This window comes from Drosophila ananassae, chromosome 3L (genome assembly GCF_017639315.1).
Source record: "Drosophila ananassae strain 14024-0371.13 chromosome 3L, ASM1763931v2, whole genome shotgun sequence".
Taxonomy (NCBI): domain Eukaryota; kingdom Metazoa; phylum Arthropoda; class Insecta; order Diptera; family Drosophilidae; genus Drosophila; species Drosophila ananassae.
The window spans coordinates 10,649,628-10,675,921 of record NC_057929.1 but is presented as its reverse complement, the minus strand read 5'-3'; the positions used below and the strand labels follow the sequence as shown (position 1 = coordinate 10,675,921).

Sequence of the window (26,294 nt, the reverse complement as noted above, 5' to 3'; positions counted from 1 at the left end):
CGAGGCAGCAACGAGCCCATTTGCCTGATTTACTCGCCTCTTAACGATTTCATTTCGCGCCGCGGTCTCCATCATGATAATAATTTCCTTTGCGCCTGGCACGCAACTCCAGCCGTAGTACATGGCTTTCAATTGTCATGAGCAGCGGTGGCTTCCGGACTGCGAAAGTGAACGTGGATGTGGACGCGAATGCGGATGCGGATGCGGGTCAAGGGCAAATCAATTCGCTGGCCAAGTCGGAAATGCTGGCTGACAGAGTGTTGGTGGATTAGATTGGTTGGAAATGGAATTGAATTGGAGTCTACTTTATTGCGTCTAAAGTTATTTTTGTAACTAACATATGTGCACGATTTTGTGTTGGGTGGAGGGATTAAACCTTAGACAGGCCCTCCCACCGATCGGGAACCATCAGGAAGTAGCGATCCATTGCATCAATAAAGCGCTGTTTGTAACGTTCTGGGTTGACCACTGTGGGATCCTTCCCCTTGCCGCCCAGAAATCCAGATTGCTTGACTATGGACTCCACCCGCTTATCCAGCGTGAAGGTGCGAATGTAATCTGCAATTTATTGGGTTATAAATATATCCTTAAGAAACCTTCGAATACTCACCAATAATTCCCAGAACCAGGAGACTATTCTTCTTTTCCAACCCCACTAGCAAAGAGTAGTCCATGACGCCATTCCTCTCCAGGAACGACGAATCACGCTGGATAGCATCTCTCAAGACTGTCTTGCTGTGTGACAAAACATACAAAGGCTTCGACCAAGACACTGCAATCGAAAGGGTTTGAGGGATAAAGGATAGGGAGTGATAGTTAATAAACATACTCTGCACTAGATTCTCATCGAGTAGGACTATCTCTCCCTGCTGGTTGGTGGGATCAACTAAGCGGTTTCGCTCTGAACCCTTTAAGTCAAACTTGCTATCGATATCACAGCCGTAGAACAGATTCTCCATGACCATAACTGACCGCTCCACACAGGAGCTATAAAAGGATACAGGTTAAGTTATTGGTAATTTAAATAAGCTTTTTGGAACCTACTCCTTTGTCTTCACAGTTACTCTAAAGACTCCAAAGATCTTGGCCAGCAATGTGGGCAGTTGCTGCTGCTGGCACTTGTCTATATACTCAAAGTATTTTGGAGCAAACGGCTCAAAGATAGTCATGTCCTTGGAGTTCATTTCTTTCAGAACATAGCGATCATCTAAAAAATAAATAAGAACTAAGTATTATTTTTTTAAAGGGGATTATAAAACTTACCCAAGGTTTTGCTGAATCGTGATCCCGACTTGCCACCCCTGGCCTCCCACTGAATACTGCTGCAAAGGCTTCGCGCCAGGGCGATGCGAGCCTCCTCCTCCAAATCAGTTGGCTCCTCGCCAGGTCGAGACCCGCCTACATCGCTGGGCTTGCGCACCAGCTCCATTTCCGAGCCGGTGCGACTTTGAGAGATTCTCAACTCCTCGCGCATCTTGCTCTTCTCCAGGCGACGGTACAGAGACCTGTCCATCTTCGGAGGAGTCAAGCTCTTGGCCCGCAGTGCATCAAACTCGCGGGCAAAGTAAATTTTGCACTGGAACTGGCAGCCGTTGTCGTGGAATGCCAGTGTGATATACGGGCTGGGCGCTTTCTTCGTGCGCTCCTTGCCCTTCTCCTCCGACTCTGTTGTGGCGGGAGCCGGAGCTGGCACTGACCCTCCCGGTACGGTGCTTGTGTTGCTCGAAGTTCGCGACAAGCTGGGACTGTCCTCTGCATCGCTCTGGTTATCCACCAACGGAATCTTCCGCTTCAACTGTGGACTGGAGTGTGCGTGGGATGAGCCGGGTGCTCCTCCATTCGAGTTGGACTCGGCCTCATCTATGGCTTTTTGGTACTCCGCCGAAGTCAAGCTGTAGGCAATCACTGAACTGAGATCGTTCTCCCGCACATGGATGGGAAAGCTGCCCAGCGGAAGCGTCAGGTGATCCTGGGCGGGAAAAGGTGACTGCAAAGGATTAACCTGGTTTGTAGAGGGAAGTAGCTGGGTAAGGATCTTGCGGATGGACTTTTTGTCGGAGTAAACGTTCACTGTGGAAGCCAGCAGCTGGTCAATGGAGAACTTCTTGTCCACAACCGTCTGACTGCTGGAAACAGATTCCGTGTCCTCGCCGGGGCACTCCAGTGGATCATTTTCTCGTTGGGGATTCGAGCTGGAGGGTTTGGAGCTATCACCGCTAATGGAAGGAGTCTGGTCTGGTCGCAACTCCTCCGTGCAAATGGTGCCAGAGTCAATGTGGTGGGCTTGTTTGGCGGACAACTTCTCGATCTCCTGCAGACGGGGGCCCCACAATTCTATGCTCTCTGCCAGCGCTCTCCTGGCCATTGCCAGGGAATCACTAATGTCATAGGCGCTGGCCTTCGGATCCGTCAGCACACTGTGCACAATCTCAATCTTCTGCTTGAAGATGAACTGGTCATGAGTCAGAGTGGTTTTCAGATTCTGCACCAGCGGCGAGTTCTCCTCCTCGGTGGCCAAGTCAGCTATTCGTTCATGGATCCGGGTATACACCTCATGCCCGCTCACTGAAAAGTTCTTAATCTCTTCCTGCACTTGGTTGCTGGGAAGAGGCTTGGGAACATCCAATTGCAAGCTCAGAGAGGGCAGATCTGTTTCCCACACCTCGACTGGTGTGTACTGGAACTTGGCACCCACTCCCCGGAAACTGAAGTGATGCACATAGTCCCGATGGAGCGAATGCTCGCACGGACTGCCACTCTGTCCAGCTTCGGGCAGTGGTGGCCGGCGTTTGTAAGCGTGGCCATGAAATCGCATCTCCAAATATTTGGCCAGCGAAAGGCATCTTGCGGACTCTGACAGCGGAATAGTGGGGGTCGTGGCATTGCAGATGCTGCACCAGGAGGTGAAGTATATGCGCTGCGGATCAGAACAGGTAGAGTCCTCGGTGAGATAAACATGCACGCAGCCCAATGAGTGGACATAGCGTCGCACATGCCCCAGCATGGGTAAGTTACAAGAGGGGCACATCGAGTTGAAGAGGCAGCAGTAGCGCTGCAGAAACTGCTCCAGCATAATGTCGTACTGCCCATAGAACTTCATATCCAGCAGCATGGGCAGCTTGCAAAAGGAGGACACCCCCTTGGGATTGTAGTGGAAGCTGCAGAAGAGCACCGGAAGCCGTTGATGGTTCTGCGGATCCAACGCATCCTTGTACAGCTGCTCCTCGCTCACCTTTTGGGGTCTCTGAATCATATCACCGTTTTTCTTTTTCGGTCGGAGCACTGAAAGTTAAAGGATTTAAGTAAAAAATATTTTAAAATAGTATTTTTCACTTACTGGGAGCCTTGCCCTTAGGAAACCGGCCTCCAAACGACCGGAACTCTGCCAGCTTTGTTTGAATGTCGCGACTGTTTGCTGGAGCAGTAATCTTCATCTTTACAAAGTCGTGGGCTGGCAGAAGCTTCGTCTGGGACGTCTCCTTGTTGGTGGGCTCCGATTTTCCAGCCTCACTCTCGCCTAGGCTTTCTGGACGCTCCAGATTGGATAATCCCGCTCGTGACCACTGTTTGGAGAAGTAAAGCTCGGCGGGAAAAAGGTTCCGTAGCTTGCATTTGCGTCCCTGCTCCGTTTCCAAATAGGGAAGTGGAAAGGTTAGGAAGGGACTAACCGATAGGATAGTGGAACTAAGTGCCGTTCGGAAGCGGTTGTCATATCGGGGTTCCACGGCTAGGGCTTCCACCACTGGCGGGGCACAGGGTGAAGTGGCAAGCGCCTCTGCCTGAGTTGCCCTCAGGGGATCTGTGAAATCGGAGACATTTTCACTAACAATGGTTGTGATCTTCTCCTCGGATTTGCGCTCCATCACTAAGGGCCTCTTGGCACGAAGTTCTGCCTCTGTTTCCTCCTTCGGACTCGCCTCTTTGGAGTCGAAAATAGAGGGCTTAGGGCTCAACGGCTGAGCGAATTCATTCAGCAGGAAGGACATCTCCAGTCGCCAGTTGTACCGCGCGAAGAGGAGCGCTGAAGCTACACGCTTGACCCGGGTTAGCTCGGCATTGCTTCCACCTCTTAGAAGGCAGGTGTAGCCACGGGGATTGGTTAGCTTCTCAAAGAACATCAAGGTTTTGCCGTTGTAGTTGCGAATGTAGAAATTATTGCACAAGCCGAGCTTGGGCATGGTTATATTCGATTCAATGGAGCTGACTATGTCGCATTGCAAAGTGCGCGCCAGTCGCTCCATCACAGACAACTTTACATCCAGGACTAGTGTTACACCGTACGATCTTAGCAGGTCCTGTGCTATTCCAGCCACATTTTTGTGCACCAGCACCACGTTGGGATTAAAGCTCATGATGCGGGCACACACATTTCTTAAGTACTCCTTCTCCTGCAGAAGGACCGTTTCGATGGTCACAAACTTTCCTTCAATGCGCTCATACACTATGGGGCACTGCAGCAGCAGAATGCGAGGATATGCCACCCGGGTAGCCATATCCTTGTGGGCAACGTTCTTGGAAAAAGCCACCCCGTGGACAATGGTCGAGTCCTTGCGCCTGCCACCCGGAACCTTCTTGAAGTTTACATAGTTTCGGATGTCCATCATATCGTTGGTGCAGTGTTCGGGCTTGAAGTGATTCGCGGCTGTGGAACATAGCATCTGAAGCACTTTATCCCACTCTTGGTCCAAGTGATGGGCTCGCAAAAGTTGCGCCAGCAGCTGGTCCTCGTGCTCGCAATAGGACTCCAAAAGCTTGGAAGTAGCTGTGGTAAAGCACAGATCGTTCTCCAGATCCTTATCCTGTTCTTCAGCCGACAGATCCATGGATTTGGGCGGCTGGGGTTCAGCATGCAGGGAAGTCTCAAACTGCGGGCTCATGGACTGGGACGTATCCAGACTATTTTTGGAGAACTTGTAGTGCAGCGTTGAGTCAAAATCCAACTGCTCGGGATCGGGAACAATCGGCTCCAGGAATCCAGCTGCCAGCATGGCACTCAATATTGCCACAGCTTGTACTTCGTTAGCAGACTTGTTGTTGCTGATGAGAAATTCGATTAGACGCTGACCACAATTCTGGGCGGGCAGAACTCGCTGCATCTCCTCGTGGAGCGTAATCAACGAATTGGACTGCTGCAGGATGTTCTTGCGATCATCAATAGACAGAGTGGTATAGTTGGGATGTGAGCTGAAACGCTCCTCCTGGTATCCCACCGATGTTTTCCGTGAAAGTGGTGGTCTTTGGTGCTGTGGATTGTTAGCATGTGGTGTTCCCTTGTCTTGAACCTCTAGCTTGTTGCTCAAATGCTGCTGCAGCGCCTGAAGATCCTGGCCCATATCCGAACTGGAGGACTTGAGAAAAGTGAGCACTATTTTGGAGCAGTAGTTGCACACCTTCAGATCACCATCGCAGCGTATAATCATGCCGGGCACAACCTGGTTGCAGCATTTGGAGCAAAAGATCTGCCCACACAGGCGACAGTGGTGCTTACGCCGAAATGTGGAAAACTTCTGCGAGCAATCATAGCATTCTTTGGCCTTGGAGTCGGGCATCCAGAATTGCTGCAGCTCAGTGTCCCTGTAGTTCCTTAGATCCTGAAATTAATCAAAAGACTTTTTCAATATTCTCCTGATATTTATGTTGTGCTTTAGACTAAAAAGAAACTAAAAATATTCCATGGCTAGCAATGCCATAGTCATAGTATTCTTATCGTACATTTTTTTTTTAATAATTACTAATTGTATATAATATTATATACAATAACTTATATTATACATAGTTTTTTGATGATATACATTTTTAAGACGATAATAAAATATTGCTCACTGTATATGCATAGTGTTTTTTATTTATATTTGTTACACAAACTTAGACAATAAATTTTGCAATACAGCTGCAACTTTCACTTACGTTATTGTTTTTTGTAGCTACAATGTTGCTGATATGCTTGAGCACATTGGAAACGGTGCGGCCCTGATTCGCTTCGCTAGCTAGTTGCGGCAGTGTCTCGCCCCGCTCACTGGCCTCGGAATCCTCGGCAGCGGTGCTGGACGTACCAGTGGTGCTCCTGGACTCGCTGTTCGTCCGCAGGCTGAGCGTTGTAGGCGGTTGCGGTCGTCCCGAATTCAAGTTGGCGATTTCCTCCTCAGCTATCTCTGCGCCAGATGCCCGCTTCTCGCCGAAAAACTGCGACTTTCCCACCTGAATCGAGGTGGTGGTTCCACTGGATATATCATTAACTGTGTTGTAGCTCTGGTTGTAGACATTCTGGATTTTATTAACTACTCGCCCGAAGAGCGATTCTGGCTTATCCTCAAAGTTGCGTGCGAATTCGGTGAGTTTTGTTGGTGAATGCAAATGCTGGTGATTGTTGTTTCCGTTATTGGTGTTGTTATTGCTAGTCATGGTGCCGTGGGGTTGTGAGTAAAACTTGGGGTATTAAAAGGGTTGGCGAGCTGACGGAGCTCGTGGTGGGACTCAGGGTCCTTGGTTAGATAGAGGTAATGTTGAGCTGATCGATAAGGGCCGCATCCGGTGCCAGCGAGCCCAGTGCCAAATCAGTCCACTTTTGTTCCTGTATCCAAAAATAATCAACATTTACCCAAAATTGGCGCCGTAAACCTCGTATGGCTCACCTGCTCGCTGAGTGTTAAGTGTGAATCACCGCCGTCGGCCTCTGGGTCGGGTAGCTTTTCCTGCGGCACTAAAATCTGATCGAAGGGCAGAACTTCCATGCGCCAAGCATTGTCTACAATGTCCAGGAGCAGATCATCGATGGGTGCCTGTAAATGTAAGTGGATGCGCAGCCGCAGCCTCAGCCGATTAAGCAAATACTCATACGAAAACGCCCCCGTAAAGCGCAAAATTACGTCACTGCCCACCCGCCGTGCCCAAATACAGGAGACATACTAGTGCTCGGGTATTTAGATTTATCACAATAGGCGCTTTGATAACTGCGACTAATTACAGTGAAGCGATAATTTTTCCACGGTCCCCCACTGCTTTCTACTAGCGTCGCACGCAATTACGTATGACTTGAGAGCGTCCAAGTGCCCACTTACCTGGCTATCCATCACTTCTGGTGTAGAACTATCTGCGGTTCTCCAGCTCTTAGAGATTGGCCAATTGTTTATTTAGCCTTTTTTAAAGTATGAAGTTTTGTCAACAATTGGGTTTCGCAAAACAGCTGTGTAGTGATGGAATTTGCGTCCGTGCAAACTTGCCGATAACATCGGGTCGAATAGATTTAAGCTCACGACCTATCGATTAGTTTTAGTCGATTGGTGTCCGTTGAATGTATATTTTATTTCAATAAACAAATAAATAGCTGGAAAGTCAACATAAGATCAAAACAAAGCTTTTTCATTTTTATTGATAATATTTCATTTATTCCAAATTTTGCTTAATATCCATAGACAAGGGTAAACAATCCCATAGAGCTCTCAAAAATCTCTTGTGGCGCCAAATCAAAACTGTGGCCTTTTGAGATATTTTATTCACAGTTTTCCTCAAGAGAAATCCATTTGTCAAATGCTAAAATAAATATTAATGAAGATAAACTTAGAGGTTTAGCAAATAAATTTTCGATTTAAGAGCTTACTAAACCAAACTTACATATTTAATCTTCTAAATACTTTTAAAATAAAGATACTGGGAAGTATCTTTAAGAAAACTTCCCAGTATCTTTAAGAAAACTTTTTAGAAAACTTTGGGACAGCATCTAAAGGGTTTTGAGGGATTTTACCAAAGTTTATTTTTATATTCTATACCTTATTTTTTATCAAACCCTTATCCTTCCTTCTTTAATTTATCAAATCCTTTAAATTTATACTTTTTGATGTTTTATATCCAAACGAAAGACCTCACGTTAATCCATAATTTGTCAGCAATTCAGCTCATGCTTTTATAACTATTTATCAAGTCTGATAAAAAGATTTAGGCTCAATCGTTTCTGAAAACTATTAAAACTATTATTAAAAAAAATATCAAAAACTTATAGTTGTTAGATTCAGAGTTTCGATCTTGTTGACTGTTCCATTGAACAACTGACTAGATGCAGCATAGCGCTCTCAAAATTCGTTTTCCAACGTCAGCTATGCCGACATCTTGCCAATTTAACAACAGATTCTTGGCTATATGATCGCTCCAATCTGCTACCGAACCGCGTTCGCACAAAAAATTCACGGAAATATTCTCACAGGCCAGAAAGCAAGCGACTTCTATTGCTCGATTGTCAATGGCTTTTATCAATGAAACGCTTGTTGTTTTGAAAAGCACTTAACAAGTTTTGTGTGCTCTTGTTGTTGGGGCTGATGGTTTGCTGGTTGGCTAGCTGGCTAGTTGACTGGATTGCTGGACGATGGCAAATGTAATCCGTCAGCGGTGGAGACTAATTGGCAACTGATTCCGAAGCCGCGCAACGCGCTCAGCACCACACCTCGGCAATTGAAGAAGTTTCAATTAGTTGGCATTTGACACTCACACATGGCTATGACTGTCTAAAAAACGGGGATTGCGGCCCGTTGCCAACTCACGCACACCAGCTCAAAGTGGGGGTGCGTGCACTGGTATTTGTACCTGTTCAGGTACACTTGCACCAAAAAAAATACACTTTCCATACATATTTTAAATAAAATATAGTTTAAAAATAGAATAGGTTCTTAGCTGTGGAATTACCTCTAAAATGATGTTAGTATAAAATAAAATAAAAGGAATTTAATGTCTAAAATCATTTAATTTTATTTATTTAATAATTGTTTATCACATTTTGTAACAGTGTACACATGCGCCGACAGGTAGCCGACGATGAGACGAGGTGAGACGCATCGCTTAAGCGTTTTTAGCGCAATGGTATCTGCCCAGAATATTAATGAACTCCCTTTTGAGAAAAATATGAAATGAAATAAAATTTTTGTGTTGGCAGCAAAAGCCGTGTCCACGTCCGTGTCGTCTTGGTCGTTTCGGAATTTGTCGGCCCAAAAGCTGGAGGCACCAAAAATGCATTGGCCATGGAGCTGCCATCCAGCTCCAAACATGGCTCCGTGCGCATGCGCAGCGATTGCTACTTCCGCTCGAAGGCAAGAAGCTCCTCATCTGAAGAATGTTTGAAAGTAAGAAATACCCACCTGCATAGATCACTACGGGAAGATTACCCTGAAGAGGCTTTAGAACGATTGTTCGCTCTCGGGATTTTCTGTGAACCATCTATAGGCATTACATTACAGATATTTATGCGCGATTATACAAAACAGTCACGTGCCGGTCTTCTGTATATATGTCTGTATACCTATAGGTACTCACTCTTGTCTGGACTTACACTTATATATGCCGAACTTATATATAGAAAGTCAGGAGAACTTTACTCACGAGTGATCTGGACTTTTGGCAGAACTGAAACCCAATTCCCTCTTTCCGATCATTGGATCTTCACCCGTTGGACTTGGCTTGAAAAGGCATAATTTGAATATTGTTATTATTATTCATATGCACACGACTCACGTTCGGATAGCAATAAAGCATGCACGTATAAAGTAATCCCATTGACAACGATGAGGACAACCAAATCAAATTCCGAAATCCCCACAGTCTTGCAGATACAATAAGGTAAGTTTTAACTGAAAGCTAAATATAAATTTCAGAGGATACCGCCAAAGGCCCCACTGCAATAATCTTACATACAATTTCTCCCATTTCCGTCTTTGTTTAAAATTAAAATAAAATTGAATATTAGTATGCACACTCGATGCGCTAACGGATGATGACCAATAGTTTCGTAACATCCAAACCTTGGCTATCAGGCCATAATTGTCGCTTGGATTGCGCTTTCTAAAAAAAACTATCCGTAGAACCGAAGAAATTAATTTTAATAAGCCATTTGGTATTTCAGGCACACGCCAGGCACCAACTGGATTTCTACGGGAAATGCTTTGACGGTGATCAGATTCGATAGGTGTAAGGAAGTTACAGAGTAGAACGGGAAACATAAACCTAAGCTGAATTATTCGATTAATTTGAATTCGAAAGTAATCAGAATTATCTTTCCATTTGAAGAAATTTTTGTACAACTTATACAAATATTTACTGCGATATCGTTAAATTGATTAGATTGGATAAGGGGAGAACCTATTAAGGCAGAGATTCATACTATCATATAATACCCATAGCAAAATGTATATCTTTTAATCTAAACCCCTTTAAAATAAGACAATAACTAGGACAATAAGACAATAAGAAAAGAAGTATTAAATGTAATCTACAGTACTACATGTAAATAAAAGTACATAAACATTCAAAACAGCTTTTAATAAAAATCATTCTAGATTTTAAAAGATTTTTGTGTTTTAAGGCTATAACATACAAATAATAGTTTAAAAAAGGTTTCAAAAATGTAACTGAATATTATAGTATTTTACGGTATTTTTGAGGTAGTGTGACCATTCGTCAATAAAGTTAAAATCTCTAAAACGCTTCGACACCGGCTCGTTACAAGACGAAAGCCACACTCAGCCTTTATAAATGAATATCCTGTATGAGAATTTTGCGGTTTTAAGTTTTAAAAAAATATTCCTGCGATTAACATGTCGCTTAACGATGGATTTTATCCCAGTAAAGGAAAGCATCGCTCTGTGGTGAGCCTCCATTTTTTATATGTCGCACTGACTTTGCTAACACTGCATTTTTCAGCCGGATTATCAAAAGATCAAGCAATGCGACCTGGAACAGCTCTTTGAAAAAAAGTTTCGGTACCAAAAACCTTCAGGAACAAACAAATGGACCTTGCCATCGTCGGACCAACCACTTTTCTCCGATTTTTACCAGTTCGATGCTCTCCAGGGACTCCGGACACAGCTGAATGCTGTAAAGAGTCGGCTTAATGATTACAGCACCCAGGAGTGGAGTGCTCATACCAATCGCCGCGATCCCTCCGGAGAAGTGACCTGGCGCCTGAAGAACGAAACGAAGGCGGAGTTCGTTACCGTGGCTTGGTGCAAGTTCTTCGAGTGTCTTCATCGCTATCCGCTAATCAAGAGTCCTGTGATCAACACCCTTCATTTATGCGAGGCTCCTGGAGCATTTATAGCTTCCCTGAACCACTACCTGCATAGTACCTACAAAGAGGATGAGGTTCGCCTACTATTCCTTCAGCATAAAACACAACTAACTATTACCATTTGACAGATCCAATGGCGCTGGCGCTCTACGACTTTAAATCCCTACTACGAGGGCAATGCTCTCAACGAGATGGTAACCGATGATCGTTTTATATTCCATACCCTGGACAACTGGCTCTTCCACAAGGATCTTACTGGCAATTTGCTTAATGTGACGAATATCGAAAGTATGGCTGCAAGGTGTGCCGCAGATTTCCAAGGCAAAGTGGATCTGATCACCGCTGACGGCTCCATAGACTGCGCTGCACAGCCGGACTGTCAGGAGGAGATCGTGGTACGACTCTTCTTTGCCGAGGTATTCAGTGCCTTGAAGATTCTGTCACCTGGCGGTAATTTTGTGGTTAAGATGTTCACTCTGTTCGAGGCCTGCAGCGTGTCGCTCTTGTACATGCTGAATTGCATCTTCCATCAGGTCCACATATTCAAGCCTGCAACATCCAAGCGAGGAAACTCCGAGGTTTATGTGATATGTCTGGATTATCTAAAGGACACCCCCGGCTTGAGTCGCATTCTGGAGGCAATTCAAGCAAAGCTAGACCAACCGAATGATACCATGGTGATTCCAATATTTGCCAGATCTCATATTCCCCAAGACTTTCTCATGCAGCACGAGATTGCATGCCGGCTGTATACGAAGATGCAATCGGATGCCATCGAGGGAAGTATCTACTCCTTTGAATCGAATGATCGCCATTATATGCGCCACTTGCACCACCTTCGCGGCCTCGTCTCAGATACGTACTATCATCGGTACAAGGTAAAAGTTTTGGAGGACAGACTGTGCCTGGTGAACAAAGAAGCCACGAACAAAGCGCTTGGCTTCTTCGTACCGGTATACGGTGGATCTTACACCGAACGGGAGAACCTGAAACACGGTGATCTTCTCAAGCAGATCTACTGCCTGCGACGGGAGTTTAACCAATTGGAAAAGTGCCTCAGTGGCGCGACAACTTCTAATTATGTTAAGGACGGAGCAAAGGTTTTGAAGCTCCGCGTAGCTAGAGGAGCTCCGGTGAAAAGCCTGCAGAGCAGCATGTTTGCTTCGGAGCCAATTCTCCTACTGCGTCTCCGCATTCTTGACATATTTGATATGGATCCAATTTGGCAGACGGCTCCCAAATGTCATTTAGACGACAAGGTACTCAACTATCTCCCACCCTCCGAAAATGAGACCTATCATGCCGCTCAGCGGAAATTCTTCATTGATCTCTTGGAGCTTATCGACGAGAACCGTCCTCAGAGCATTGTATTCCACAAGTTCCTGTTCCTCACCCATTATTCAGCTTCTGTGCTCTTATTTTTAATGCAAACCGTTTACCAGGAATCCAATTTCGAAAGCAAGTCGTCGCAGACTCTAACCCTAAGTAAAATAAGTACCACCGATAGCAAGGAAATTAAGGAAGTAATTAATCTACTAAAGGATAATCAGGAATTGGGGATCCACAGTCTGTTTGAAATCAAGGAACTGCAGAAGAACCATTTCAGCAGTGTACTCATACAGCACAACAACAATGTGCTTATCACTTGTTTCCGGGGCATGTTGGGCGAGGAAGCCTTTCCCCGGCCCGTTGCCATAGCCCCCAATGTAACCAACGCGATCAAGGAACCGCCAGCAGTTTTTTAACATAACGAACATGTATTTCTCACTTGCATAAAATTACAGTGCTACTTTTACAAAACTATGTACTCTGCCACGGCTCTCCGTTTACATGTTTCGAGGGTAGTTTTTTAAGGGCGAAATGATAATTTAATAACTAAACTGAAAATCACAAGACTAAAAGGGATCTAGGATGTATCAGGATGTAGGATGTGGGCCACTCATCTGGAGCTCGCTAATCCGCCGGACGCTTTTCGCTGTGCTTCTTGGTATAGTCCTCGGCATTTTTAACAAACTTTTTACGATCCTTGAGGAACTCCTCGGCGAGCTCGGCACGTAGCGGATGCTCTGGCTCGGGGTCATTAATTAGATCTACAAGTGCCTGCACCACCTGGTCGGTGCGCGTGGCAGGCTTCCAGTTCTCGGTGCTGATTATCGGCAGGCACACTTGACCCTTTTCATCGATGTTGGGATGATAGATACGTGTCTTGAAGTTAATTTTGGGTGGCTTAAAAGGATACTCCGCCGGGAAGTTAATCTCGATGCGGAAGGCACCCTTATTGTACGGCGGATTATCGGGCACAATCAGTCCCGTCCAGCGCAGCAGGTTGTCGTCATCGGCCTTGATGTCCCGGAAGGCCTTCAGTGTGTTCTCCTGCAAGTCGCTCAATTCCTTGCGTAGGCGTCGCGGCGCAGTCATCCTGACCTCAGTGCGTGTGTGTGTTGGAAAATGAGTGTTCTGGGAACGATTTCTGGATTTGTGTGCGTGCCAACTTTTGTTTGCCCTTGTGTGAGTGGCAAATCAATGGTTCGATGGTAAGCGCTTCCGATGATGAGTAATTGGACCTTGCGGCGCCGTCTGTGCTGCCTTGCTGGGCTCCCAGTTCTTTGGTTCTATTCTCTTCCGTTGTATGGTCGTGGGGCCCTCGAAATTAGCAATTTCAGAGCTGAAGATTTTAGAGCTGTGATATTATATCAAAATATTAATATATCGATATTCTTTGTATCGCGATATGGATTTCGCAAAAATATCGAAAAGATGTGGTTCAAGTCTTCGCTGAACGTTCGAATTCTTACTTAATTGTCCTACAAGATTACATTTTCATTAAACTTAAATATATCTGTCTGTTTTAATAAACATTTAACTTCTACACGACTTTAGCGAGACAACTTAATGCCTTAATCAAGGCATAATACAAAACTGCCATAAGAATACTTTCACACAGTATATTCTAACTGTTATACAAAACCAATCTTGGCGCGCGTTTAAATTCAGAACGGTAACAATATTTTAAAGATCTTGCTTAAAAATCTTCATTATTTTCAAGTCAATATACATGTGTGTTTGTAATATACATAGTTTCTGAATAAAAAGATAAATATTTATACATAAAAATTAAACTACTTCCATCCGTTTTTCTAATCGATAACCGACCACATATCATTTTGGTTTAGGTGCCATCACTATTCCCTAACTGCAACACGTGCGCCGCGTTAGTTTTGTTTTCCCATAAAAATGACTAAAAAACTCACACTTAAGCGCAAAGGGAAAGAGCCGGAGCCCACAAATGAAGTGGCCGCCAGTTCCGAGGCCTCCGACAACGAGGAGGAGGAGGTAAGCTTGGCACTTTTCATTTTAAATCACACCTTCGTCACCTGCATATGTTTGTTGTTTGTTAGGACCTGCTACAGGCCGTTAAAGATCCTGGAGAGGATACCACCGACGACGAGGGCATTGATCAGGAGTACCAATCTGATAGTAGCGAGGATCTAGAGTTCGAGAGCGATGAGGAGGGTAATTACCTCGGCAGAAAGAAAGGCGATGGCAGTTCGGAGGAGGAAGATGACGATGGCGATGAAGAGGGCGAAGAGGAGGACGAGGAAGAGGATGACAGTGAAGATGGTGAGTCTGCTGACGATGGAGATGAAGAGAAGCCCACCACTTCCAAACAAAACAAGTCTGAGGACGAACCGAGCAGCAGCAAAGTTTCAAAGAAAACCCAACCCCCTACAAAGGATCTGGTCAAGAGGGATCCCTCCCACCCGGAGTACCATGACTCTGACACCTCCGACGAGGAAGATATACGCAATACTGTTGGAAACATACCCATGCACTGGTACGACGAGTACAAACACATTGGCTACGACTGGGATGCCAAGAAGATAGTGAAGCCTCCTCAGGGCGATCAAATCGATGAGTTCCTGCGGAAGATCGAGGATCCAAACTTCTGGCGTACCGTCAAGGATCCCCAGACCGGACAAGAGGTTCTCATCACCGATGAGGACATTGCTTTGATCAAACGCATTATTTCCGGGCGCATTCCGAATAAGGATCACAATGAGTACGAACCCTGGGTCGAGTGGTTCACGTCAGAGGTGGAGAAAATGCCCATCAAGAACGTGCCGGACCACAAGCGATCCTTCCTGCCGTCAGTTTCCGAAAAGAAGCGAGTGGGTCGCATGGTTCATGCCCTGAAAATGGGCTGGATGAAGACCACAGAGGAAGTGGAACGAGAGAAGCAGGCTAAGCGCGGTCCCAAGTTCTACATGCTCTGGGAGACGGACACTAGCCGGGAGCATATGCGCCGCATTCATGACCCTGTTTCGGCCCCCAAACGTGACTTACCCGGCCATGCTGAGTCCTATAACCCGCCACCAGAGTACCTCTTCGATGAACGGGAAACCAAGGAGTGGCTTAAACTGAAGGATGAGCCGCACAAGCGCAAGTTGCACTTTATGCCCCAGAAGTTCACCTCTCTTCGTGCAGTGCCCGCTTATTCGAGATACCTCCGCGAACGCTTCCTCCGCTGTCTCGATCTTTACCTTTGTCCTCGTGCCAAGCGCGTGAAACTGAATATTGACGCCGAGTACCTCATTCCCAAGCTTCCATCGCCTCGTGACCTGCAACCCTTCCCCACCATCGAGAGTCTGGTATATCGTGGCCACACGGACTTGGTGCGTTCGGTTAGCGTGGAGCCCAAGGGCGAATACATCGTTTCAGGCTCAGATGACAAGACTGTCAAGAGTAAGTACCACTGTTTGGGTCAACTCTGTGTATATCTTACAATTGTTTTCTCTTTCCGCAGTTTGGGAGATTGCCACTGGACGCTGCATCCGCACCATTGAGACCGAAGACGTGGTGCGCTGTGTTGCTTGGTGTCCTAATGCCAAACTCTCCATCATTGCCGTGGCTACTGGCAATCGCCTTCTATTGATCAATCCCAAGGTGGGTGACAAGGTGCTGGTGAAGAAGACCGATGACCTACTGGCCGAGGAGCCCAGTTCGGATGTAATTGAGAGCGAGCGCATCAAGGCGGCTGTTCAGTGGGCCACTGCAGAGCCTGCCGAACAGGAGAAGGGTGTCCGAGTTGTGATAAATCACTTCAAGCCCATTCGCCAGGTCACCTGGCACGGACGCGGTGACTACCTGGCCACGGTCATGCCAGAGGGTGCCAATCGTTCTGCTCTGATTCACCAGCTGTCCAAGCGCCGCTCACAAATACCATTCTCCAAGAGCAAGGGTCTCATCCAGTGCGTGCTATTCCATCCGGTGAAGCCCTGCTTCTTTGTGGCGGTAAGTTTTTCTTCTATATCCGTATATTCCTTTACTCAAACAGATTTTTCAACTTGTATCCTCCAGACGCAGCACAACATTCGTATCTATGATTTGGTCAAACAGGAACTGGTCAAGAAACTGCTGACAAACTCCAAGTGGATATCTGGCATGTCCATCCACCCGAAGGGAGACAATCTTCTAGTGTCCACATACGACAAAAAGATGCTTTGGTTCGACTTGGACCTGTCCACCAAACCCTATCAGACCATGCGCCTCCATCGCAATGCTGTGAGAAGTGTGGCCTTCCATCTCCGATATCCGCTGTTTGCCTCTGGTAGCGATGACCAGGCTGTGATTGTTTCACATGGCATGGTATACAAGTAAGTATCCAAATTTCATTTAGAAATCTACAAATATTAATATTATGGTTTCTCATTTTAGTGACCTGCTGCAGAACCCCCTTATTGTGCCTCTTAAGAAGCTGCAGACGCACGAGAAACGCGAGGACTTTGGCGTTCTCGACGTCAACTGGCATCCTATACAGCCCTGGATCTTCTCCACGGGAGCTGATTGTACCATCCGACTCTACACGTAACTTTGTAGTTTGCCTGATTGTCAGTTTTCGAAAGTTAAATGGAGTTTCTATAGTTATTAAATATAATTTTTTAAAGGAATGAAAAGGCTTGTTTTGAATTCTTTATAAAATGGAAAAAGAAATCATAAATTCTATAATTTTCCTAATTATTTTAAAGAGTTTATTAAATAGAATTTTAAATTTTATTTACATCCTGAATTCCCAATTGAATCCTGTTCTAAGTTCAAAGTCAAAATGCAACCCTGCCGAAAGTTTATAAGCTCCATTCTGAAAGCTTTTGGGGCCACATCCAGATGAGCAGTGGAGCCGTGGGGCTTTTTTTCTCTTCCACTCGCGCACATGTCCCGTAGCGCCCATCTCTTTGCTCTCTTTTTTGTGTACCAGGAATTTCAACTGTATAGCTATGCGGCGGAGCTTTCACTCCGTGTCTCCGTTCTCTCCGTGACCGTGTGCCTTGTCGTCCACCTTTGGTCCCCCCCCAGCTGGCCCCTCTTGCCCCCTCGCCATAATCAAATGGTTCTGGGGAGGAGCGCGCGCATTGGAAAATCAAGAGCTGGCCAAAACGGCACTGCTCGGAAATCAGTCGCCTGCTCCGCCAGTCGCTCCGTGGATTTCGGATTTCGAGGATTTCTTGAGTTTTCTGCCAGCGTTCCGTTCCGTTTCGCAGAGCAGCAAAAATCGCAGAGCGCAGAAAACGATTTTTTGGGGAAAAAAGTGCTGCATCGAATCGAAAATGGCTTGGCAGGAAAAATAATAAATCGAAAAATAATTCTAAGATGTGATGTGAAAAGTGTGAAAATGCCAGGCCACGCGAAAAAGTAATCAAGAAATCAAGTGACCAGAAAATTGCAGTTCCGCGCAGAATTCGAACACCGAAATCCGTATCAAGGTATTGGATAGTCAAAAAAAAAAAAAAAAATAGAAAATACAAAATAAAATCAAAAACGCAAGCAAAACAATTTCGGGTCGAAAAAAAAAATATACACAAATATATAAACGAGAGCAGAGCAGCAGCACTCACACACTCCCCAAAAAGATTCAGATTCAGATTCTAGTGGCAGTGGCAGGCAAAAATTCGTATGTACTCGTCGTTGCTCCTAAATACATACATACATATAAGCCTCACTGCCCCCCACCAACCGTCACCACCCCCAAATTGACTCCCCTTTCCACCACTCCCCCCTTCTAGCCCATCCCCCAAGCAGTGTGTGTGTGTGTTTGTGTGTTTTTGGTGAAAATATGAACGGAAACGCTGTTGGAAAAAAATACAATTAGCAGCTAAATAGAGATTCAATGGCCAACAGAGGAGCATCATTAGGCAGCAGCTGATTTGTGATAATTCCGTTAAGAGTTCCAAGTGCAATTAGCCACCTACATGTTGCAGCTGTCGGCGCACCAACAGAACCAACAACAAGAACAACTGTAGTCAGCAAGGAGCAAAAATCACGCATACGCCCCATCGGCCCGACCAAACAATGCGCTCCACTTAGCCAAGTGCGTGTCAATGTAGTGGCGAACATACACACACACTAATACACATTGAAACAGACGCACAGGCATACCTCTGTAATGACTAGCACAAGAAATAAATAAAATACAGCCAGAACAAACAACAAGAACAACAAAGTTCAGCGGGGGCAGCTCCAGCTGCTCATAAATTTCGTAACGCTTGTGAAATGTGTGCCCCTTGGTGCACGGGAGCACTGGCACTGGATACTGGCTCTGGCTCTGCCACTGGGCACTGAATCGGTCGTGAATTGCTTCTGATTTTCGCCTGTAAATCCAACGGAATAGGAATATGTAAATGCCGTAGGCGCCACCACCCGCGCACCACCACCACTCGCGGCACTAGTACTCGCAGCACCACCAACAACAAAAACAACACCACCACCACCACCCAACCACCATTCAACCAACCATTCAGCCCAAAAAACCAGTCGACCCACGCAACATTCAAGGCAATCGACGACCCAGGACCTAGGACCCAGGACATCCAACCAGAATCAGGATAAAGGATCAGAATCAGAATCTGAATCACAAGCACTCATTAAGGGAATTTCTTGGATTTTTTCGGCGGCCCCTTTTATTAATTGCTCTAAAAAACGAAAGCAGACTTCGTCACAAAACACTCAAAAAGGCATGTAAAAGAAAATAATAAAGAAAAATTCCCCAAGGAAAATCTGGAAAATAAAAAACAAACCAAAAACTAAAATCAAGAGCACCACAGAGAGACAGGGAGCGAGAGAGAGAGGGTAAAAAAAGAGAGTGTGGGAACTTTCGATAAAAAATTATTAGCAAAAACATAAATACGTAACGGCCTCGTTTTCCCCATCTCCCAAAAACAAAAAAAAAAAAACAAGAAAAAAAGAAGAGAAATAAACTTGAAGAGCATAGAGGGCGAGAGTGGGAGAGCGGGAGAAAGAGAGAAAGCCCAGTGGGTGAGTGGGTAGGTCAGTGGCAGTGGGCGGTACGCCAGCTGGGGCAGCACCACCATCCTCTACCTCCAACCACCCCCCTCCTCCAGCCAGCGTCAACCTCAACTTGCAAAGGGCAGGTAAGTGAGTGCACCTGAAGAAAAACAACAACAACAACAACAACAACAAAACAACAACAACAATAAATCAAGAACAATTTCGCAGTTAGTCATGCCACTTGAATTTCCTTCAAGGCTATAACTGTATACCCATTAAATAATACTTTAGTGATAAAGTGGACTTTATTATCGGTTTGATTTATAAATATTCAAATATTGTTTATGGGTGGGCTTTAATCGGCACGCAAGCCACTACAAATGACAAAAATAAACAAAGATTTTAAGTATTTTTTTTCCTCTGTACTTTTGTGATTATCCTGCCTAACGGTCTCTGTTTATTCTTCTTTTGGCAGCCAGCGGCATGTCCTGCACCGTTTCGGAACTGCCCAGTGGCTGTCGATTACGCGGCATGACTGCATCCTCCCAACAGAATGCGGCCAACAACACTGGCAATAATGGTAATAACGGTAACGGCAACGGCAACGGCAATGGCAACGGCAACAGCGGCAGCGGAGTGGGCGGCGGTGTGGGCGGTGGCGGGACCATAAGCGGTGTATCCCCCACGGTCGGTGGCTCCACATCCAATGTACTGCAGGAGTCCAATGCGGCCACGTTGCAACGGCCGCAGTCGCAGAAGCCGTGCTGTTTCTGCTGGTGTTGCTGCTGTTCCTGCTCCTGGTAAGTATCCTTTGAATGGAGGGCACTTCCCCTTCCCCTTCCCCCCTTTACTCACATCCTGAATAACGAAATCAATTTCTTTCTCGTTACCCTGCCGCCTTGGCTCGACTTGACGACCGCAAAAACTACTACCACTAATGCAACAACAAAAATATAACAAAAACCGTAAAAACAGGGCCAAATGGTGAGTTTCCAAACAAATACCTATGGTGTTGGAACACTGGGGGAAATCAGTATGTGCTTTAGGGTGTGATACATGGTAAGAAAAAGAGATATATAAGGGATATCAATAAAAAAGAAAATATCATTAAAGTTAGTCTTGAATTTCTTGCAAAAGTATTCTCCAACACTAGGATCTATTTCCCTTTTTTTTACTCCTCAAAATCCCCTTTTTTCTCTCTGTGCAGTCATGGATGTGACCACGGCTATGGTTATTGCTCTGCCATTGCTTCACTGTGGTATTGGCTATGGCCACTGACATGGACATGGACATTGAAATTGAAATGGACACGGACACAGGCACGGACACTGACACGGAGGAGGACCTTTAATCACAGCTGGCAATGCTGCTCCTCTCATATGGACCGAAAGAAAAGCTTTCTCTCGCTTCCCTCCAGCTTCTCTCTTTTGGCCAAATAATGCCTGAAGTTCTCTTTGAATTTTTTGGGGAGCTCTCGGCGGCCCCTCTCGTTCTCTCTCCCACGTTCATTCACAATTCCGGGAGCAACGACGAGTCGGGCAGCGAAAAGCTCTCTGGAGGGCACTTTTCAAATTAAATATAAATAAGTATGTGGCGGCGCTCCGCCTGACTCCTCCAAGTGTTGCATGTTTTCGTGAATGAAATCGAAAGTCTTTTTCGGCCCTAGCGCAATATCCACCCTTGGGGCACCTTTTTTGGGGTGCCTAGGCTGAGGCAACAAGACCCCAAGTCCCGAAAAATCCCTTCCCTACATTTCCTACCTCTCACCACCACTCACCACCTACCGCCTCATGCCAACCAAAAGCCACATATAATTTGATTCATATACTCGCATATATACATATAGATATATCTATGTATTGGGGTCTGTGGGTTTGTGTGACTTTGATTAGGTATTGGGGCAGCAGCGAGTTGCTTTGATAACTGTCAGCCAGATAAGGGAGCTTTGTCAAGTTCGAGTGCTGGTGCTCCGTTCGGCAGCTCTGTCTCTGGGGCTCCGAAACCCAAAACCGATATGACATTAGCCTATCTACAGTGGTTACTCGAGGCAATTAAGTACTATACCAGCTAAGTGTTAAAACTAGAAAAAAACTGTATGTGTTACGTAACATTGAAAATAGTTATTTTATATCCAAGAAAAAATAAAAAAATAATTTTTATACAAAGTTTAAACTTTTATTTTTATTCGTTATATTCGGTGACCACTGTATTTGCATTTTTACGATATTTTGCGCCAGTTAAAAATGAGTCAGGATGAGCGGCCATTCAGCAATGAATAAAATTGTAGTCTACTTTAAAGGGTGATTGATGAGATTTAATATGAAAATAATCCAAGAATTTAACACACTCTCCTTCGTTCCTCATTATCTTTATAGCCTGGCCATTAAAAATGCCGATGAAAATGCGCCCACGAAGCGAGATCTCGTTAATTCCGAATTCCTAGATGGCGAACAGTGAGTTTTCCACATCCCTGCAACGAAAAAGTGAATAAATATATATATTTTATTATTCCAGGCCCACACTGGAGGAAATCCGCAGCTGGGGCAAAAGCTTCGACAAGCTGATGAAGAACTCAGGTGAGAATAAAGTGAACTCTTGGCCTTTAATACCCGACTATATCGAAAAATATCGACATCCAGCTGGTCGAAAGGTGTTCCAGAACTTCCTGCGCAGCGAGTTCAGCGAGGAGAACATACTCTTCTGGCTGGCCTGCGAGGACCTCAAGAAGGAGGGCAGTGCGGAAGTGGTGGAGGAGAAGGCGCGCCTGATCTACGAGGACTACATCTCGATCCTGTCGCCCAGGGAAGTGTCGCTGGATTCGCGGGTACGTGAAATCGTTAACCGGAACATGATCGAGCCGACGACGCATACCTTTGACGAAGCTCAAATTCAAATCTACACACTGATGCACAGAGACTCATATCCGAGGTAAGGATAAAGGACGATATTCATTAAGTGATATTTATTAAAGGACTTCTATGCTTCCTCTACAGATTCCTAAACTCACAAAAGTTCAGGACACTCGCTCAACTGCAAGACAACTCGAATGCCGGCTCCAAAGCGGATAGTCCCACTTAGAGAGGATCAGGTTTGGATACCGGTACGGATTCAGGACTTTGGCTTAAATGCCGGATTCAGTTGTGCTGTGTTGATTTCCGTTATTGCTCTCCATTGGCATTTCTGCTGGATTTCCGCCCCCGCTGCTGTTGCTGCTGCTGCAATCGACTAAGCAATATGTATCCATTAGTAGAATCATTTCACCGTGTTGCCAGCAGTCTCCAGCATCTCCGAGATACTTTTATTTAATTTTTTTTTCGGTTTTTTGGAGAAAGGGGAGGACGTCCAGAGGAAATGCATTATACGTGAAACGGATTCCTTCTCTGCTTACGTTCTAGTCGTTAACAAAAACCACTGAGTTAAGCACTAAACAAATTGTTTAAACTAAGGAGCTGGTTCGACCACAAAAAGCATTTTTTCATAAAAAGCGGTTCCCCAAACAAAACAGTTACACATTTATGAAAAAAAAAACAACACGAAACAAGCGACAAAAAATAGCATCTATTGTAATACTAGTGATCTAAGAGACGTATTAATCAAATTGCAACAAAGATTACGGATCCCGCTAACCGTTAAGTAACTTAAACAGTAAACCACAACTTTTTCCAAAAAAAAACAAAAGAAAAATGCAAAAAAGAAAACCAACAAAATCTTTTTAAACGTATTACATAAATTTATAAAATTATATACACACCAGCATATACATATATATATAGATATATATATATATATATTATATATACGGATATATAGAGACATTTAACTTGACTAGTTTTGAAATCGTTTTAGGTCATATGAGTAATGACATCGAAGCATTTTGTAAATACCACAGCCGATGACAAACACTTTCTACTTTCTTATAAAGCCCCATTTAAATGATGATGTCCATTATTAAGGAAGTCAACCAAACAAACAAAGCCCCATCTTGAGCTGTATTTTGATCCAGACAAACCAATATATATATATATTATGGTATTATATGTAAATACCCAGTAAAAGTCTAACCGATTCGAAGGGAAACCCAACTCTAACCGATACTAGAACGAACGCATAATTACAAAACGTGTACTATATATTTCGATGTCGAGCTGATTTCCAAGTCGAAAGAAGAACGTTTCGCAATATCACTGCCAACAAAACAAACAAAAAAGAAAAATCAGAACTTTGCAAGAGATATATCTTCTTATATTTATGTACATCTTCGAATATATTGCAATTATGTTTCTAGAAAATGCGTTTACACACCTACACAGCGGAAGTTCCAAGAGTTTCCCTCACTCAAAACATCCCTTATCCTATTTCTGCATTAACAAATCTTTAAATAATATATATTAAAAGCAGTATTATAAAAACAAACAAAAAAAATAAGAAAAAAAAATGCGAAACACAAAAGTATGGTTAAATTTAAATTTTAGCAAAAAAGTTGTCGAATTGAAAACTAAAAACAAAACCAAAAAAAAAATATGATACCAAAAAAAATGAGTTTATAAAAAAAAAAGAAAAACATAAAACATGATGAAATTTTAGCAGGGAACGGAGGATTTCCGGTTCAGTTCCATTTCCGAACCCTGCCAGATACCTAGGCAAAAAGTTAACATTGTATTTTCGAGTATTAGGTTGGATTTTCGTTTAAGGTTTTGGGTTGTCTGTGTTTTGAGGCACAATATTTTAAAGTACAAGAATCATGAGTGTACCTTTGTTGCGGGGAGAAGGGAATGTTTTTCGTAGCTAGTTGGTGTGCCTAGTTTTAATGCATCTATCGACACACAGGACACACAGGATATCCTCACCAAACCAACACACTATACCAAGAAACACAAACTTTTCTAGCTTTCAAGCATGTTCCAGTTGCTTTGAATTTTTTTATTGAAACAGTCCCCATACATTATATGTCCTTATCTCCGCCTCAAGCTTCGGTTTTCGTCCTTAAAACTTGACTTTTTCGCGTCACTCAGGCTGCTACTTGGAATTGAGAATTCGACAACCGCTTTTGCATTATAGTATGGGGGGGAGGGCCAAGGATACTCCGGTCGAGGTTGACCCCCCAAAAAAATAAGAAAAACTAATGTCAGTTTCCATGGTTTGTTAAATTAATTTTAGGCAATCAGGTTAGACACAATGTCCAGGCTAAAGGGACGCGCGGAGGGAAGGAATGTTTGTTTGTAAATGTTTCTCTTCGGTTTCTTACTTTGCAGAACGGACAGGATATAAGACTTTTTGAACAAAAAAACAGAATTAATAAGTAAATTTAATACGATTGTTGTTTGTTTAGTTTTATACACCCATACACCCCAAAGAACACCCAAACATCCACACACCCACCCACACAAGCACACACAAACCAGCGCACACACCGATACATGCATATATATACTATATAGAGGTATATGTACAAAATCGTAATCAAGCATTAGTGAAAAGTTTCGACCAGTTAAAAACCATAAATTAAATTTATTACAAAACAAATCAACTAATGAATAAATGAAAAAAAAAAAACACGGAAAAATCAATAAATACAAAATGGATTATACTAAGCCTAAAATTTAGTTTTAAAACATTTATTATATTGCAACAATAAACCAAATGGAAAATAAAACTCAAATTCAAAATCAAAGTGCCTTTTATTAAATATTCTTTTTCGGAAAAGTTTAATTTGGAATGTAATAACTTAACTTATTTACTTCATCTTACTAATAAGTTTGGCAATTTTATCTGAAAGTTGCTTAGTTACTTCCAACTTTTGCATCTCATACTCTCCAATGTTCTTGTAATCTCCAGCATAGGATCATAATAACCTGAGATTTCGTTTCTCAAGGGGAAGGCCATATCTATGCCAATATTCCTCCGATTCTTGAGTGGATTACCTTAAACGATTTGTAGATCGATTCTCCACCAATCTGCATCAAAATCTGGAAACAAATTATTTTTTCAATTTGTTGTCAAATTTTCTGGGCCATCCCATTCAAAATGCGGAAAGTACATGGGGGGCCATATATGATCCACTGCGAATGCCATATCTTAGCCAATGCCTTTCGGATTCTTAAGCGGAGTACCTTAAACGATTCGTAGATCGATTCTCCACCAATCTGCATCAAAATCTGGACACGAATTATTTTTTAAATTTTTTGTCAAATTTTCTGGGCCATTCCCTTCAAAATGCGGAAAGTGCTTGGGGGGCAAAATATGACCCACTGCGAATGCCATATCTTAGCCAATATTCTTCAGATTCTTGTGCGGAATACCTTAAACGATTTGTAGATTGATTCTCCACCAATCTGCATCAAAATCTGGAAACAAATTATTTTTTCAATTTTTTGTAAAATTTTCTGGGCCATCCCCTTCAAAATTCGGAAAGAGCTTGAGGGGCCATATATGATCCACTGCGAATGCCATATCTTAGCCAATGCCTTTCGGATTCTTAAGCGGAGTACCTTAAACGATTCGTAGATCGATTTCCCACCAATCTGCAACAAAATCTGGACACGAATTATTTTTTAAATTTTTTGTCAAATTTTCTGGGCCATCCCCCTTCAAAATGCGGAAAGTGCATGGGGGGCCATATATGATCCACTGCGAATGCCATATCTTAGCCAATATTCTTCCGATTCTTGAGCGGAATGCCTTAAACGATTTGTAGATCGATTCCCCATCAATCTGCATCAAAATCTGGACACGAATTATTTTTTAAATTTTTTGTCAAATTTTCTGGGCCATTCCCTTCAAAATGCGAAAAGTGCTTGGGGGGCAAAATATGACCCACTGCGAATGCCATATCTTAGCCAATATTCTTCCGATTCTTGAGCGGAATGCCTTAAACGATTTGTAGATCGATTCTCCATCAATCTGCATCAAAATCTGGAAACAAACTATTTTTTCAATTTTTTGTCAAATTTTTTGGGCCATCCCCTTC

General features: G+C 44.0%; 6 protein-coding genes across 8 annotated transcripts; 3 read left to right on the top strand and 3 right to left on the bottom strand.

The window, feature by feature from the left end:
• Positions 1-289: 289 nt before the first annotated feature.
• Positions 290-6,402, bottom strand: LOC6496064 (putative 1-phosphatidylinositol 3-phosphate 5-kinase). The gene is made up of 7 exons (XM_001960109.4): positions 5,908-6,402; positions 3,338-5,591; positions 1,264-3,282; positions 1,045-1,207; positions 830-987; positions 611-772; positions 290-558 (listed from the first exon to the last, which is right to left on the bottom strand). Exons 1-7 carry the CDS (start codon positions 6,400-6,402, stop codon positions 371-373), a joined length of 5,439 nt encoding a protein of 1,812 aa, XP_001960145.1. The 3' UTR covers positions 290-370.
• On the bottom strand, positions 6,368-7,241 carry LOC6496063 (anaphase-promoting complex subunit 13). The gene is given in 3 exon segments (XM_001960108.4): positions 6,368-6,571; positions 6,633-6,779; positions 7,059-7,241. Coding segments are annotated over 3 exon segments (336 nt in total). The 5' UTR covers positions 7,071-7,241; the 3' UTR covers positions 6,368-6,394.
• Positions 7,242-10,467: 3,226 nt separating this feature from the next.
• Positions 10,468-12,850, top strand: LOC6494538 (cap-specific mRNA (nucleoside-2'-O-)-methyltransferase 2). Its single transcript, XM_001960107.4, has 3 exons — positions 10,468-10,625; positions 10,681-11,121; positions 11,176-12,850. The coding sequence occupies exons 1-3, from the start codon at positions 10,575-10,577 to the stop codon at positions 12,790-12,792; spliced, it is 2,109 nt and encodes a 702-aa protein (XP_001960143.1). The 5' UTR covers positions 10,468-10,574; the 3' UTR covers positions 12,793-12,850.
• LOC6496062 (ubiquitin-conjugating enzyme E2-18 kDa) lies at positions 12,785-13,779 on the bottom strand. Its single transcript, XM_001960106.4, has one exon. The coding sequence runs from the start codon at positions 13,463-13,465 to the stop codon at positions 13,001-13,003; it is 465 nt and encodes a 154-aa protein (XP_001960142.1). The 5' UTR covers positions 13,466-13,779; the 3' UTR covers positions 12,785-13,000.
• Positions 13,780-14,176: 397 nt separating this feature from the next.
• On the top strand, positions 14,177-16,991 carry LOC6494539 (ribosome biogenesis protein BOP1 homolog). Its single transcript, XM_001960105.4, has 5 exons — positions 14,177-14,380; positions 14,446-15,790; positions 15,852-16,339; positions 16,406-16,701; positions 16,763-16,991. The coding sequence occupies exons 1-5, from the start codon at positions 14,282-14,284 to the stop codon at positions 16,914-16,916; spliced, it is 2,382 nt and encodes a 793-aa protein (XP_001960141.1). The 5' UTR covers positions 14,177-14,281; the 3' UTR covers positions 16,917-16,991.
• Positions 16,992-17,428: 437 nt separating this feature from the next.
• On the top strand, positions 17,429-24,686 carry LOC6494540 (regulator of G-protein signaling 17). Of its 3 annotated transcripts, none has more exons than XM_001960104.4 (7): positions 17,429-17,805; positions 19,803-20,127; positions 20,303-20,311; positions 21,703-21,780; positions 21,842-21,903; positions 21,967-22,255; positions 22,321-24,686. In XM_001960104.4, exons 2-7 carry the CDS (start codon positions 19,811-19,813, stop codon positions 22,403-22,405), a joined length of 840 nt encoding a protein of 279 aa, XP_001960140.2. In that variant the 5' UTR covers positions 17,429-17,805; positions 19,803-19,810; the 3' UTR covers positions 22,406-24,686. The 3 variants fall into 3 exon arrangements, with proteins under 3 accessions (XP_001960140.2, XP_014762826.1, XP_032306735.1); XM_014907340.3 differs by having other exon boundaries at positions 17,429-19,470; XM_032450844.2 differs by lacking the exons at positions 17,429-17,805; positions 19,803-20,127; positions 20,303-20,311 and adding an exon at positions 21,557-21,627.
• The last annotated feature ends 1,608 nt before the right edge of the window (positions 24,687-26,294 follow it).

What these genes read in the sequence shown, in the direction of transcription:
- LOC6496064 (XM_001960109.4), bottom strand. Translation starts at nt 6,402, where the DNA reads ATGACTAGCAATAACAACACCAATAACGGAAACAACAATCACCAGCAT. An exon ending in TAGCTACAAAAAACAATAAC is followed by an intron (nt 5,592 to 5,907) that starts GTAAGTGAAAGT and finishes GATTAATTTCAG; the next exon opens with GATCTAAGGAACTACAGGGA. An exon ending in GTAACTGTGAAGACAAAGGA is followed by an intron (nt 988 to 1,044) that starts GTAGGTTCCAAA and finishes ATCCTTTTATAG; the next exon opens with CTCCTGTGTGGAGCGGTCAG.
- LOC6494538 (XM_001960107.4), top strand. Translation starts at nt 10,575, where the DNA reads ATGTCGCTTAACGATGGATTTTATCCCAGTAAAGGAAAGCATCGCTCT. An exon ending in AAGGAAAGCATCGCTCTGTG is followed by an intron (nt 10,626 to 10,680) that starts GTGAGCCTCCAT and finishes TGCATTTTTCAG; the next exon opens with CCGGATTATCAAAAGATCAA. An exon ending in GTACCTACAAAGAGGATGAG is followed by an intron (nt 11,122 to 11,175) that starts GTTCGCCTACTA and finishes ACCATTTGACAG; the next exon opens with ATCCAATGGCGCTGGCGCTC.
- LOC6496062 (XM_001960106.4), bottom strand. Translation starts at nt 13,465, where the DNA reads ATGACTGCGCCGCGACGCCTACGCAAGGAATTGAGCGACTTGCAGGAG.
- LOC6494539 (XM_001960105.4), top strand. Translation starts at nt 14,282, where the DNA reads ATGACTAAAAAACTCACACTTAAGCGCAAAGGGAAAGAGCCGGAGCCC. An exon ending in AGATGACAAGACTGTCAAGA is followed by an intron (nt 15,791 to 15,851) that starts GTAAGTACCACT and finishes CTCTTTCCGCAG; the next exon opens with TTTGGGAGATTGCCACTGGA. An exon ending in TCACATGGCATGGTATACAA is followed by an intron (nt 16,702 to 16,762) that starts GTAAGTATCCAA and finishes TTCTCATTTTAG; the next exon opens with TGACCTGCTGCAGAACCCCC.
- LOC6494540 (XM_001960104.4), top strand. Translation starts at nt 19,811, where the DNA reads ATGTCCTGCACCGTTTCGGAACTGCCCAGTGGCTGTCGATTACGCGGC. An exon ending in GAATTCCTAGATGGCGAACA is followed by an intron (nt 21,781 to 21,841) that starts GTGAGTTTTCCA and finishes TTATTATTCCAG; the next exon opens with GCCCACACTGGAGGAAATCC. An exon ending in CAAGCTGATGAAGAACTCAG is followed by an intron (nt 21,904 to 21,966) that starts GTGAGAATAAAG and finishes ATCGACATCCAG; the next exon opens with CTGGTCGAAAGGTGTTCCAG.